The sequence below is a fragment of the Rhamphochromis sp. 'chilingali' genome (assembly GCF_963969265.1).
Source record: "Rhamphochromis sp. 'chilingali' genome assembly, chromosome: 1".
NCBI lineage: Eukaryota > Metazoa > Chordata > Actinopteri > Cichliformes > Cichlidae > Rhamphochromis > Rhamphochromis sp. 'chilingali'.
In genome coordinates this window covers 5,540,066-5,554,674 of record NC_137929.1, presented here as the reverse complement: position 1 = coordinate 5,554,674, position 14,609 = coordinate 5,540,066, and the positions used below count along the sequence as shown (strand labels likewise).

General features: G+C 42.8%; 2 protein-coding genes across 3 annotated transcripts in view; one reads left to right on the top strand and one right to left on the bottom strand.

Moving 5' to 3' along the window:
- LOC308398346 (uncharacterized protein) overlaps positions 1-14,609 on the bottom strand; it is a 178,563-nt gene that overhangs the window by 124,628 nt on the left and 39,326 nt on the right. The window lies entirely within an intron of this gene.
- On the top strand, positions 1,897-6,856 carry LOC308398977 (histone H1-like). Its single transcript, XM_080885882.1, has one exon. The coding sequence runs from the start codon at positions 4,821-4,823 to the stop codon at positions 5,286-5,288; it is 468 nt and encodes a 155-aa protein (XP_080742008.1). The 5' UTR covers positions 1,897-4,820; the 3' UTR covers positions 5,289-6,856.

Sequence of the window (14,609 nt, the reverse complement as noted above, 5' to 3'; positions counted from 1 at the left end):
TCTGCACTTTGACCCAAACTGTTATAGCCAGGATATTTTATTTTATTTATTTATATTCTGCCTATTAGCTTAGCACAACAACAACAACAACAAAAAGGCGCTCTCTCACCCAGGAAACACGCAGAGAGAGAGAGCATCACCCTGTAACCATGAACCATGGTAACCGTAATGCTGCCGACTGGAACATAAGAACATCACAGCTGTCAATATATATATATATATATATATATATATATATATATATATATATATATATATATATATGCCTCTCCCCACCGCAGGGAAAAGGGTAACACCACCTGGGTCTGGGTGCAGTTCCCCCCTCCAGGGGCAAGGGTACCTAGACCCGGTTCGTAGAGTACGCTTGGGGAGTGTGATCGTGTATACAACGTCTCTTTATGTCTGTCTCCACGTTGGTTGAGTGTGGAGTAAGTGCACATGAGAGCATGAGGGTGGGAATGGATGTTTGTATCTGTGTGTTCCTGTATGTCTGTGTCTATATGTCAGGTTGGGTATCAGACGCCACCTCTCTGGGGACATCTCGGGCCCTCTCCACCCACCACCACTTCCCCTGCCAGTAATGTTATTACTGGCAGGGGAAGTATTTAGTATTTAATATTTAGTATTTACTGTCATATTCCCATATATCATTGTGATGTTGTTTATTCTATTATTCTTGTTTTCTTCTGCTTGTTTTCTTTTTTTTTTCTCAACAGGTGATCCAGGTGATCGATAGATGCATTTTTTTTCTGCCCGTTCTGTTGGTTTTTGTTTTTTGCCCTTCTCCCCCGTCCCTCTTCTCAGCTGTTTCTCTTTCCCTCTTTCTTTCTCCCCTTCTTTCCTCCAGTCAAGTCTGTCCCGTATTCAGCAAGTGAAAATAAAATAAACAATAAAAGGTGAATCAAACGGACCATTATGGCAAGGCTGGGATGGTCAATTTGGTAAAGTAAATCCGTTGGGCATCTTTCTTTGCCTTTAGACAAGAATTCAAAAGAGCCAAACGGGACAGGCAGAAAAAAAAAAAAATTCTCCCCTGTAACATTCACATTTTCTCCAACATTCTCTCAACAACACTGTAATTTCATCATCAACATATAGCCTGTAACTACAGTTTTCTTCATACAAAATCTCAGTAATCCTGTGGTAGAGAAACATCATTAAGTTGTGTCCTGCTGTAAATCACATGATCAAATCACATGATTAACCATCGGCTGTAAAAAGAAATGTAAATGTTAGCGCTGCGCAGGTGTATACACTCTTTCAGTAATCTCTGTGAGCAACACAAGGTAGTGAATGACACACACATGGTAAATTCACAGACACAGAAAAATTTAAACTAAAAAGGTTAAATTTTCAGAGTTCACATAGTCATGTGACCCAAGTTTCCTCCTCTGGTCTCCTTCTGCTCCTGCAACAGAGACACACACAGAGATACATCCACACCTTTGTCAGGTGGGGGTTGACTTCACACAATGGTGTTAAGTCAGTCAGTCAGTTCCCCATTTATTTTAAAATTCTTACTCATTCACTCAGTGATTCCTTCTTTTGCTGATTGTGGAAATTATCGTCGCATTCGTTTCCACGCTCAGCAAAACGACATCATTTCAAAAAGAAAAAGAATTTAGACTGGATTTCCTCGTTGAATCCTTTTGGACAGGAACTTGTTTCCTGATTGTCCCAAATAAGAGCCCATTTTAATTTTGGAGAAGCTCACTTTGCAACAGTTTTCTCGCCGACGCTTCGATTCTAATCGTGCAGATCTGCTCAAACAGAGATCATCAAACAAAACTTTCAGTGCACCATGAAAGTAACAAAATAAAAGAAAGAAAATAAAGGAAATCAAAGGAAAGATAGTGTTAGATTTGTATTGTTGATTGTCATTTATGCTTAGAAATATTTACTTATATATGCTTAGAGTTTTGTAATTAGTTGTAGATTGGTAGAGGTTTTGATCCTTGATAGTCTGCAAACTTTGTGTGTATTAGACAGCACTTTGGGAGCATGAGAGGTCATACCGTGTCTTATTATTTTATGGTAGGATTAACGTAGTTGCGTCTGTTCTAGTCTAAGTGCTCTTTGTTTAGATGAACTGCAGGACTTCCTCACCGTGTTATCTAGGATGAACCATCTAGGGTGAGGGGGAGGCTACCCTCTTCCTGACCAAGGATGTTTGACCCTTTGATCAGCAACACACACACACACACACACACACACACACACACACACACACAGGCAAGGTACTCTTTGTTTGTATGTAGACGTCATATGTTAATGAACTTATGCATATTCATGTAACCTCAATAAAAGGACAGTGTATGGGAGAACGGACGAGACCAACTGGAGTCAAGCGGTTGTCCGGTTCTCTCCCGTGCACGAGTAACATGAAGAACTTTGCCTATTTGTGTCTTGCTTAGCAGTGTAATTATATTGTCTTAACGTTCCAGCGAATAGGTTTATGCTACAAACCTAACATTAATTGGTCCTTCGATGCCGGAGCCCTGGAATCGCATTCACCGAGGGGAGGAGAGGCACGCTGAAAGTCTGACGTCAGCCAGGAAGTTCCTGTGGATTCGCGGTCTGTCTTTTCTCCTCGATGAATGACGGTCGGCGGGATTCGGGCTGATATTACACTCTAAGCAACGCCAAGTAAGTTTAAAGAGGCCGACTCTATAACCGTGTCGTTGTGCAGTCTCCGCCACTGTGTGAGGCGTTGAGAAGAGGCCGACTCTATAACCGTGTCGTTGTGCAGTCTCCGCCACTGTGTGAGGCGTTGAGAAGAGGCCGACTCTATAACCGTGTCGTTGTGCAGTCTCCGCCACTGTGTGAGGCGTTGAGAAGTTCGCTACTTTGTGTAGCGATACCCGGGTTCCTTGCTACTTTGTGGAGCAAGAGGTTCCTCGCTACTTTGTGTGGCTAGAGGTGAGTTCTCCGCCGCTTTGTGGGGAATTGAGAAGTTCCGCGGGGTCCAGATTGTGCTGGACGATAGGCCTATTTTGTGTTGTTTTTGTTGTCGTCGTCGTCGTTGTTGTTGTTGTTGTTGTTGTGTGAGTGTGTGCGGAGCAGAACATGTGGTCTGTGACACCGACTGTTGTTGTTATCATGGGTTTCTAAGCAACCAAGAGTGAGTCGGAGGGAGACAGACGTTTGTGCTGGACTTTGCTCCTGGCAGCACAAAGTATTTATGTAAAAAAGAGAGGGAGCGACGGCTCCACAGCTGCGCGGGTTCACGCGAGCGCGGTCACGCGGGTTTCACGCGGACCTGAGCCGTGCGGTTAATCGCAGGCTTAAAAATGGAAGAGATTAAAATGTTAGAAGTTTTCAGAAAACACACCAGCCTTGAAGAGCGTGTGGAGAAGGCCAGCCCACATCAGCAGCTATGCTCTGGTGGGTGGCTGTCCCCCCACCCCTTGCTGACACAAAACGTTAACTCTTCAGCCTGTGTGCCAGACCATAGACGTAATTGAGGTGGATAGTTGTTAAAAGTCATCTACATTACGCTTGTGGTTGCTTAAATTCAGTACGATGACATGTGAGGTGAAGTGATATAGATAAATATTTAAACTACTGAAGTGCATAGAGGCACTTGACCTGTGTGGAAGACTGTCGTCTTATTATGAACCATTGTTGAGATGTAGAGCACACCTGTGAAAACAACTAATATGCTGAACCCTGTATGAAACATCTAAAAGTACATGATGGAGAAGCTGAGTTGAATATGAAAGTGTAAGACTTTGCCACTGTGGGCAGAGCAACTACTGTGTGATGTTGCGTTGCAGTTTTTTTTTCTTCTGAGCTGATGAGCAGGCTACACATTATCATATCGAGAGCTGTCTGAGAACTACTCTAAGAGAGGGAAACAGCGCTATGATAACTGTGATAACTGGAGTGTGCAACGTTTCCATGAGCAGTTTTCCTGCATCTTGACTTGTGTGTAGAGTGTTCATAACATCAGCATCATGTTTTTGATTATTTGTTTGTTGGGTTGAAAAATAGTTAAATAAACTGGTGATCATATTTACGGATCACCATGGCACATATCATCAGCCATGTGATTTATTTTTGCAGATGACAAAGTGAGTGTGAATGTGTCTGACATCACAGTGTTTGTGCACTGTGCAAGAGTAATTGCCTTTGATTGTGAGTGACAGCGGTGATTTTGCAGGTTACCAGCTATTGTAAATAAAAAAAAAAAAAAAAGAGTGAATAAGAGGGAGAATTTATATTGTAGGAAAAAATAATCATAGGAAAAAGGTTTTGTGTTGATCAACCAAAAAAAACAACTATAATTTCATTTTCTGCTTTTAAGAAAGGACTGTTCACAAAAACACAGAGCGAGAGAGAGAGAGAGATATGTGTTGATTAAGCAGTGATGATAATAATGAAATGTCTTAGTTTGTCACTTTCAGGTGAAAAGCAGACCTGTATCAATTTTCCACATGCAGCGGTCGGAAGAAAGTTATAGTTTAACATCATTGGAAACATGCAGGCCAAGTTTCTGGCTGACTTATTTACAGTGCCATGTGTTTCTCAACCTCACAAGCGAGCTCACTCCTCCCTGAAGATAAGGAATGCAGCTCCATGATAAAGAGACAGCAGCAAGTCCTGAGCACAAAAAGTCCCAGCAAAGCAGCAGCAATGTGGATAAACAGCAGCAGAAGAAAGCAAACCCATCTTCCTGTCTGATTGGATGAATTCCACGGAGGGGCGAGCAAGATGGCGGTGGCAGCATGTTGAAATGCTCAAAAAGGACTGAGTGACTCGGGCAAGCCACATGCAGCTAGCATGCTGGCTAGCGACATGAAAGAAATGGACCCTTCGTGATGCGTTCAACGTGCCAGCGCTGTGGTGGGAAAGGCTCCATCATAAACACGCCCTGCGCCGAGGTTCAGGCCAAGAAGAAGAAGACGATGACTTCCAAGCCCAAGAAGGTCGGCCTCAGCGTGGGCGAGCTGATTGTGAAAGCCGTGGCCGCTCTCAAGAAGGCTCTGGCTGCCGGAGGCTACGATGTGGACAAGAACAAGGCCCGTGTCAAGACCGCCATCAAGAGTCTGGTGGCGAAGGGCACTCTGGTGCAGACCAAGGGCACCGGGGCCTCCGGATCCTTCAAGATGAACAGGGTTACTGAGACCAAAGCTAAGACGCCCGCCGCGGCCAAAGCCAAGAAACCGGCAGCAGCTGCTAAGAAGTCGCCCAGGAAGGCAGCAGCAGCAGCACTTCAGCCACTAGCACGAAGTCAACCGCATCAGAGGACAATAGTGAGAGTGGCTGTGACTTCACTGTGCATGTGAAGAAAACGTTTGAGGAGAACTGAACAGTTGGAGTTTGACATTTGCCACCTGTGGAGTAAAATGGCAAGAAGAGACAGTGGGACACAGGACAAAGCTGAAGGAGAACTGCCGGCTGTTGGACTGTTGAAGTGGGAGAGGACAACAGAGTGAGAAGACTAGGTGAGAACACATAGGAATTATTTAATGTGGGAAATCAAAATTTGGGTTAGCAAACCTGGGGAAAACAAAACTGACTGCTTAAGTTGGAAAATTGAGACGGAGTCTGAAACATTGCGAAAATAGAAACATATACAAAATCACACACACACAAGCAGAACATGCATTAACCCTACTAACAATTCCAAACACAAAATGACTCATGAAGACTCATAGCACATTAGTTAAGAAATGATTAAATAATAGCAGAGAAGTGTGTAGGAAAGGCAGCTTTAAGAACATGCTCTGCTGGAGATGCAGCTCCACAGACATGCATTAGACCTGCCTAATAACACAAACACCCATGCAATGAAAATTAGCTTGTTATCTTTCATCAGTGTTAAAATAGTGTCAATTTAGCAGACACTTGTTATTAAATACTGAATTTATCTAATGCAAAAAATTGACTCTCCAGGTTGCAGGACAACAGTTTAACTTTTGTGGGAAAAAAGATCCTGGTTTGACCAACCAGTGATCAGACAATAAATTTAGTTGTTAAAATGGTAAATTGGGAGAAGCTTCCTGCTTGATTGAGGCAGCACATGTAATTTACTGTATGAGGGAAATTGTCTTTTGTGATACTATTTTGAACATGCTTTCCTGTTGTCCTGTCAACTTAGTGGGTTAATAGTTGATATGCAAATTAGTGATCGGTTTTAGATTAATGAAAGGTGACTGAATTCTAGCACGAGTGAATGAGATGTGTTGGAGTTGTTGTGTGTTGAGTGGAGACTCTAAAACACTGAGTTTCCTGCTTTGATGTGCGAGTGAATTCTGTATCTAGATACACAACTCTGAATACGTCAGAACAGACTGTTTTGTGAAGTGCATGACAGCATGTCACATGTTTTATGATGAAGGGAAAAGGAAAATTGAATAAAATAGATCTGTGGCCTAAATGAGTGAAGAGCACAGACCTGGTAATTAAACTCATAGCTAATAAGACATTAGGATTATGTTGTGTGTTGTGCAGCTGATGGTTGATTTGGAGTGAATCTAGCTGATGATTTTTCTTTTGTTGTAAAGTTGAGCCTGCCGATTAGTATGATGGTATGATGAACCATGCTAATGGTATGATTTACCTGAGATGAGGAGTTTGTGTCATGACTTAACAAGGCCTTTTTATTTTGATACTTTCACAGTGCACTGAAAGTTTTGTTTGATAATCTCTGTTATTTTTCATTTTTATCTTTTGAACAGGCACTGATTTTGTTTGTCTATTTTCTTTTCTTTAAGCAGATCTGCACGTCGGGAATTAAAAATGCTACACGTCGTCGAGAAAATTGTGCCAAGTGAGTTCTCCACATTTAAATGGACTCTGGAGAAAGCCACTTATTTGGGACAATTATTAAATGACAGTCCCAGTCCAAAAGGATTCAGCGATGTAATCCAAACTAAAGTTCTTCTTTTTCTTTTTGAAATGACGTCATTTTGCTGAGAGTGGAAACTAAATGCGACGATAGGTTCCACTATCAGCAAAGAAAGAAAGAATGAATGCATGAATGAGTGAGTGAAAGGAAAACAAACTGACTGACTGGTAAAAGCTGACAAAAGCTGACAAGACTTTACTGATGTAACACGACTGTGTGAAGTTGACCCCCGCCTGGCAGGGGTGCAGATGAGTCTGTGTGTGCTTCCCTTTACAGGAGCAGAAAGATGACAGCAACACTCGAGGTTGCATGATGATTTAACCTTTTAAATGCCATTTTCTGTGTCTGTGCATTTATCAGGTGTGTTATTCATAGGTTTGAGTTGCTCACAGAGATATCTGTGACAAAGTATGCATACGCCTGCGCAAGCGTTAATATTTGCATTTTCTTTTCTTACAGCATGCCAGTTCTTCATGTGAATTGATGATGCGATTTATACCAGGACAACTGGTTGATGTTTTTTCCTACTACAGGATTTCTGGGTTTATGTGTGAGGAAAACTGTGTTTACAGGTTATGAGTGGTGATGCTGTTGCATTGTGTTGATGGGAAAATGTGAAGGTTACTTTGATAATATGAATAACATGTGTGAAATTTCCTGTGTTGAGAACTGGTGTTACTTCTTTCCACAGCTAGGGTTGACTTTATGGTGTTTTTATGGCACCTCTGGAACCTGTTGACCTGTGTCTGACCTCTGTCTGACTACAGTCAATGTGTATTGCTAATGTTAGTTTCTTTGAGAATGCTGTGGAAGATTCAGCTGAAACGGACAAGTGACATGAGTAAAACAAATAAGAGATTACGGTAATTATGGAATAGTTTATTATGGGCTCATTTGCTGGCCACTTTTGAACCCATAATAATAATATATGAGTGGAGTGACTTTGCTTAAGAGAAGTCACTGATTACATTAATGTTGCCTGAGTACATGGGATGATCCATGTCTGAGGCGACTTATGAAAATAATTGTAGTTTACTGATTTGAGAAAACCTGCACATGACACTTGTCTTGCTGATGTTGAATGCTTCTTGTCCTTATGATACAATTGTTTACAGGTATGGAGTTTGATTTTACTTCCAGATTTTGTTTTCCAGGCCATGATGGTGTGTATGCAGGCTCCTGGGAGGGCCAGGTGTTAAGCAAACTTAATATGCAAAGCACACTAACATTTTCATTGCAGGATTATAGGTCCGGGGTGGTGCTGCTCCAGGGGAGGAGATGCCCTGATGTTGCCTGGGATATGATCTAGCTAATCTTTTTCTTTAAGACTGGAATCCAGGTTTGGTGAGTTGGCGCATGGGTGTGTCCATGCGTCAAGAGGAGGGGTCCAAGGATTAACATTAAACAATGTTTTTTATTATTGTTGCAGTGATTTGTGTGATTAGCCGTTTTATTTACAAATATTAAACCTATGCAAGTGGTGCACCCATGTTCAGATGAGGCTTTGATGGCCTATAAGTGAAGTTCACTGAACTAAAGAATGTGGTTTGATGATTGTTGACATGCTCTCCAAATAGTTTGTCTTCCTAGCAAGGAAATACAGGTGCAGCAGTAATCTCCTGAGAAATCTTCAGAGGCCCAGTGAGAAGCGCATAGCTGACAGGACCAGGCAGTGGTTGAGGTCAAAGATCAAGCTGATTGGGGCCCATCATGAGATCAGACCTTGGAGCCACAGCAAGGACCATGAAACTGCTTGCAAAATAGAGGAGAGGATCGTCCACAAGATGGGAGAGAGGCTTCAGGAGGATCAGAGATCATCTTCAGCACAGCAGACATCACACAGAGAGCTGTGCTACTAAGCTTCCAGGAAATCAAGAGGAGACTTCCCACAGCAAGATTTTAAATACAATGAAAGATTCAATATTGACGCTGAGGAAGACGACTAAGGTGTACGACGTGCTCTGCCTTAAACCTTCAGCAGCGTTGGAACATAAACACTCAGGGGATGAGGAGCGTGCCAAGCTCCATCGACAGCGTAGAAGGAGTTCGAGGATGACATCATGATTCTGTGAAAAGCACAGGAACCAGAAGCTATGGTGGTGATAACAGCAGTTTCCTATGAACATCACCTAACGCTGTGCCACTGTACTGTGCATACGATGACACTCTGAAGGCTGCTGGGATCATAACAGCAGTAAGACAAGAGAACCCTGCACCCTTTCCACAGAGGTGTTTCTCTGCAGAGCGTGGACAATGAAGGAGTCATAAATATCCCCCTCGCAGGATGAAGGCCTGAAGTGAGGTAATGGGAGGCCATAAAACTAGAGTGCTGAGAGGTCTGCAGCTCTGGAAATAGCTGAGAACCATGTTGACAAACAACAAAACCAACTGGTATGTTTGAATGTTTATTCTACATACATTTGGACTCTGGTCCTATGGACAACGATGGAAACAACTGGAAGAGACATTCATGACGCCCTGCAGAACTCAAACCACTCTGCAGAGAGACATGTGATGTGCACACCTGGAGGAAGCATTACCAAGCTGAGATGTTTTTGAAAATGTTACTTTTTTATTTTCACTATTAAATTAACAATTTCTTTGTTTGCTCGTAAGATGCAGTTTGCCATGAGATGAGCTCAATGAATGGGATAACTGCTAATACATTTGTTGAACTGTGTACCTTTTCAGTAATTTAGGGTGATTTGACGTATGCTGAGTATAAAAATGTTTGCATTGAAACTGTCAGACATGAGGTATTCATACCTGGGAACTTTTCAGGCATAAAGGTCAAAAAGGGGGGAAATGTTAGATTTGTATTGTTGATTGTCATTTATGCTTAGAAATATTTACTTATATATGCTTAGAGTTTTGTAATTAGTTGTAGAGTGGTAGAGGTTTTGATCCTTGATAGTCTGCAAACTTTGTGTGTATTAGACAGCACTTTGGGAGCATGAGAGGTCATACCGTGTCTTATTATTTTATGGTAGGATTAACGTAGTTGCGTCTGTTCTAGTCTAAGTGCTCTTTGTTTAGATGAACTGCAGGACTTCCTCACCGTGTTATCTAGGATGAACCATCTAGGGTGAGGGGGAGGCTACCCTCTTCCTGACCAAGGATGTTTGACCCTTTGATCAGCAGTCCCCACACACACACACACACACACACACACACACACACACACACACACACACACACACACAGGCAAGGTACTCTTTGTTTGTATGTAGACGTCATATGTTAATGAACTTATGCATATTCATGTAACCTCAATAAAAGGACAGTGTATGGGAGAACGGACGAGACCAACTGGAGTCAAGCGGTTGTCCGGTTCTCTCCCGTGCACGAGTAACATGAAGAACTTTGCCTATTTGTGTCTTGCTTAGCAGTGTAATTATATTGTCTTAACGTTCCAGCGAATAGGTTTATGCTACAAACCTAACAGATAGGCCTTGTTTAAGTCATGACACGTGTTCTTCATGCCAGGGGGATAAATCGTAACAACCCAATTGGCAGGTTCAACTTTAGTAATAAAAGACAAATCAACAGCCAGTTTAATCTCAAACATTCATCCAATCAGCCATACACACAACATACAGCATAACCCTGTTGTCTTAGCACATAATAAGTTTCTTCTCATGTAACTAATATGCATGTAGGGTTGGTATAGTTAATGCATCTTCAGTATGTTTTTGTGGTCCTCTCTCATCACACTTTCATTATTCTCATCACTGCTTAAACAACACACATCTCTCTCTGTTTTTTTGTTTTTTTTTAAACTGTACTTTTCTCCAAAACAGAAAGTAGCATTACAGCTGTTTCAGACTGAGAAACACCAAACTCTCTCCGTGCTATCATTCATCCACACAACTATTTTATTTCTTTTCGTCCACTGGGCAGGTGACCTGCAGAATCACGTCTGCCCCAGCTGGATACCTTTCACACACACCATGACGTCAGACACTCTCACACTCACGGAATTGATCAGGAGAAAAACTTTCTTCATCTTCACACTCTGTTACAGAAACACCATATGTTTTTTGTTTTTGTGTGTTGTGTTGTGTCAGGGATGGATATGTGGTTGTAACGTTTGTGTTCACTAACTTTACTTTCTGTTTCCTACCCTGCCTAGTCTGCCTTGGACTCAATGCTGCTCCTAATGCCTCTCCATACTCAGCCTTTAATTTCTCCTCCACCTCTGCCTCTGCTCTCTCACACTCTTCTCTGACTCTACTTTCTGCTAACATTCTTGCTCTTCCTAATGCTTTTCTACGGTGTTGTTCTAAAGTAGTTGCAGTGGATTGAGCTGTGCTTTCATCCTCAGGTTTCACAAGAACTTCTTGCAATATTGCTCTTTTAACATTCTGTGCTTCTCTCCTCTTCTGAGTCTGCTCCAGCCACAACTTAGCAACTGCTAACTGCAATTCCTTCCTCTGCTTCGCTTTACCTGTTTTACCTGCTACACTTACAGCTATTCTTTCTACCAGCATTTTACACTTAACTTCCACTAATGTCCCTTCAAATCCATATTTCTCACACCAACAACCTACATACTGCGTGCTGCCTGGTAAAACTTTCTGCATAAATTTTACATCTCCTTCTAAGGCAGACTTACACATTTTATTCTCCATTACAAGACAACAATCAGCCACACTCACGCAGACCACGTCTGGCCCGCACACACACATAACATAGGCCTATCGCTTGCGTCTGCACGCACAGCTAGCGCTCTCTGTTGAAAACTCTCAAACGCCCCATATGGCGGAGAATTCAACCTTCGGACACTCTCCAACGCCCCCAAATGGCGGAGATTCCGGACACTCCTCACGGCGGAGCTACCGAACCTAGGTTATTTCCACGCCCCAAACGGCAGAGAAGCCTGTGTCTCTGTTACGCGGCTAGCGCACTTCCGTTACCTGCGGTCAACGCAGGGTCACGTAGCCGCTCTCTAAGGCCTTCTGTACTAACTGTTTGTTTACGTTCATGGGAAGAGTCTCTGGATCCCGTCAATCGTCATCCATCCCGAGGGGAGTTCAGGCGCAAACTTCCCGGCCTGGTGACAAAGCAAAGTGAAACACCAGGGCTTTACGTCAATCATCCCAGACGTTGCGGTGGCGTCCTCTCCCTCTCCTCGGTGGATGCAATGTGTTAGGCTCCAGCTCGGAGGACCAAATAAATGTTGGGTCTGTGTTTCCACAAGCCCCGCTAATTCTAGAGACTTATTCATCATGAAGAAAACAAGACAGTCGATCGATCGATTACTTGTGCAAGGGAGGCCTCGTCTGTGTCCACCACGAAAATGACCCCGATGATGGCCTCCTCTCGCTGCCTTTTATTGACAAACTTCAAACAATAGTTTACTAAACACCTCCCTTGCAACCCCCTTTGGTTACAAAGACAAGGCACTGTATGTAAATGTATACACTGAGTGTGTGTGTGTGTGTGTGTGTGTGTGTGTGTGTGTGTGTGTGTGTGTGTGTGTGTGTGTGTGTGTGTGTGTGTGTGTGTGTGTGTGTCAGACCTCCTGCTGACCAAAGGGTCGTAAACCCAGGAAGCTTACATCAAAAGAAACAGGTCTTTCAGATAGGATGTATCTACAATAAAACCTCCCCCAGCACAGAGTGGCTGGAGAGGTGGTCAGGATCAAAGGAATGGCTTTGATCCTACTGCTTGAACTAAGACTGTACAAATTTAAGAAACACAATGGCAACATTCAACAATTAGACTTAACAAGACGTTTTCAAAAATATCAGTTTTCAGTGAAAACGCCGTTTACGTGTGGATGAAAGGCGCAAACGCTCAGAAAAATCTGCGTTTTCAAAAATCCCGATGTAAGTGTGGGCGTGGCCTTACTTAGCTTTGATGCTGCCAACGTGATAAACTGAAGTAACCGGTCAAGGCAGCAGTGGCAGAGCAACCCTTATATTCGGTTTCTTATGTTTAAAAAATACTCAGTTACAGCGCACGTTTAAACAGATGATCTTTGTAGGTGGGATCAACCTGCTCTCAGCAAGAAGGTCCTGGGTTTGAATCCATGTCTGATTCTCTCCTGGTACCCTGACATCCTCCCACAGTTTAACTGCTTCTTGCCTAATAACAGCTGGGATAGGGTTGCACACACACAGTCCTGTTTTCATATCTCCGTGGGGACATTGATGTAATGCTTTACCTAACCCTAAAAACTGAATGCCTAACCCTAACCTTCAGCCCTAAACCTAACCACAACCTAATCGTACCTCTGACACTAAAACACCATGTTTAGTCTCAAAAACGCCTTCAAACTCTTGGGGACGCTCATTTTGTCCACAAGTGGAGTCACGTTCCAGTTTCTGTAAACATGGTGCAAACACACACACGACCCTGAGCTGAAAAGATGGATGGATGTGTAAAATCCATATTGCTGCTGTTCACAGCAGGACTTTGTTTAGCTTCTGTTCAGAATGACAGGAGACAAAAAGCCCAATGGGTCATATATTGCACTTACAAATGAGAGGATGCCTCGCCTAGTCGTTGGCACAGGTTTTTCAGTTATCCTGATCTTGAATACATCTGTCTCTGTGCACCAGTTCACTCCTAGGACTCTTTCATCTGGTAGTGCATCATGTCTTGTTACCACAGCTGGAGTTGGTATACGGCGAGCTGTGAGAGGACAGAGATGGAGAACGCACATTTAACTCTTTAACAGGAGATACGTTACGACTAACAGATGACTGCTGTCTACATGATGTCTTTGCAGCCCTTATGCTACATGTTACACAACTTTTCTTCATGCCAACAAGACTGAGGTGCCACATAGTCGACACATACAGCTGATTATGATGCATGTTTTACTATTGCTATGTTCACATCATCTGCTTGGCTTTATCACTGAAAGCCTGGAGATCCTCTGACGTGTGCATGGCTGATGTGAAGTATGATTAGTCCTACATGACATCAACAACAGAGGCAGTGAAAGCTTTGTTGTTAACAGGTTGTAGGTAAAGTCAAATGTCTACTTCTACACTTGTGTTGGGTAAAGTTCTTCTCACTGCAGCAGATTTATATCTGTGCTTTCACAGGGCGTGATGTGGAGCTCAGCGCTGAGGTGCAGGTCTCCTTGGAGACGGCATCCTGGCTGAAATATTATCATGCTTCCAAAACATTTCAGCTTTTATTTTGAAAGAAACAAGACTTGAAAACGAATCCCCTTCTTCCTCTTGGTCTTTGTTCTTCAGAGGAGTGTCACCTGGACAAACTCAGGGCTGTTCTAGAGCCTTTGTTATTATTTGACTCCATAGAAATAAAACTGAATGGAATCAAACAAAAACTCCCAAACAGCTAAAACACTTTGCTTTATTCTCTTTTTTAACAAATACGTTGAAGTCCATCCACAACAACACAGCTGAGATCTCCTTTGTAATCAAGTGTTTACATCCTTTGTACAGATCTGCATACAAAACAATCATTTACGTCCCACAGAAGTCTAGTTACACGTAACTCTACAAGAACTGGTGAATGACAGAAACATGAGACACATGATCACAGGTGATAACAAAAAGAGAAAGAATTCATGTGTTAGTGATGTTTTTCAGCCCTGATGGCTCATGTTGGAGAAACAAGCTGAGGTACGTGGAAAGTTCACACACACAAGTGGGCGTGAGCGCACACACAGAGAGAAACACAACTGAAGCATCTGTTTGCTGTTTCTGCTTTCATCATCTCTGCTGCTGTGTCAGGCTGGGGTCTCTCAGTGACGTGGTTGAGGTGAAGTATGACG

Bases quoted from the DNA above. Each gene is read 5' to 3' on its own strand.
- LOC308398977 (XM_080885882.1), top strand. From the start codon at position 4,821: ATGCGTTCAACGTGCCAGCGCTGTGGTGGGAAAGGCTCCATCATAAAC.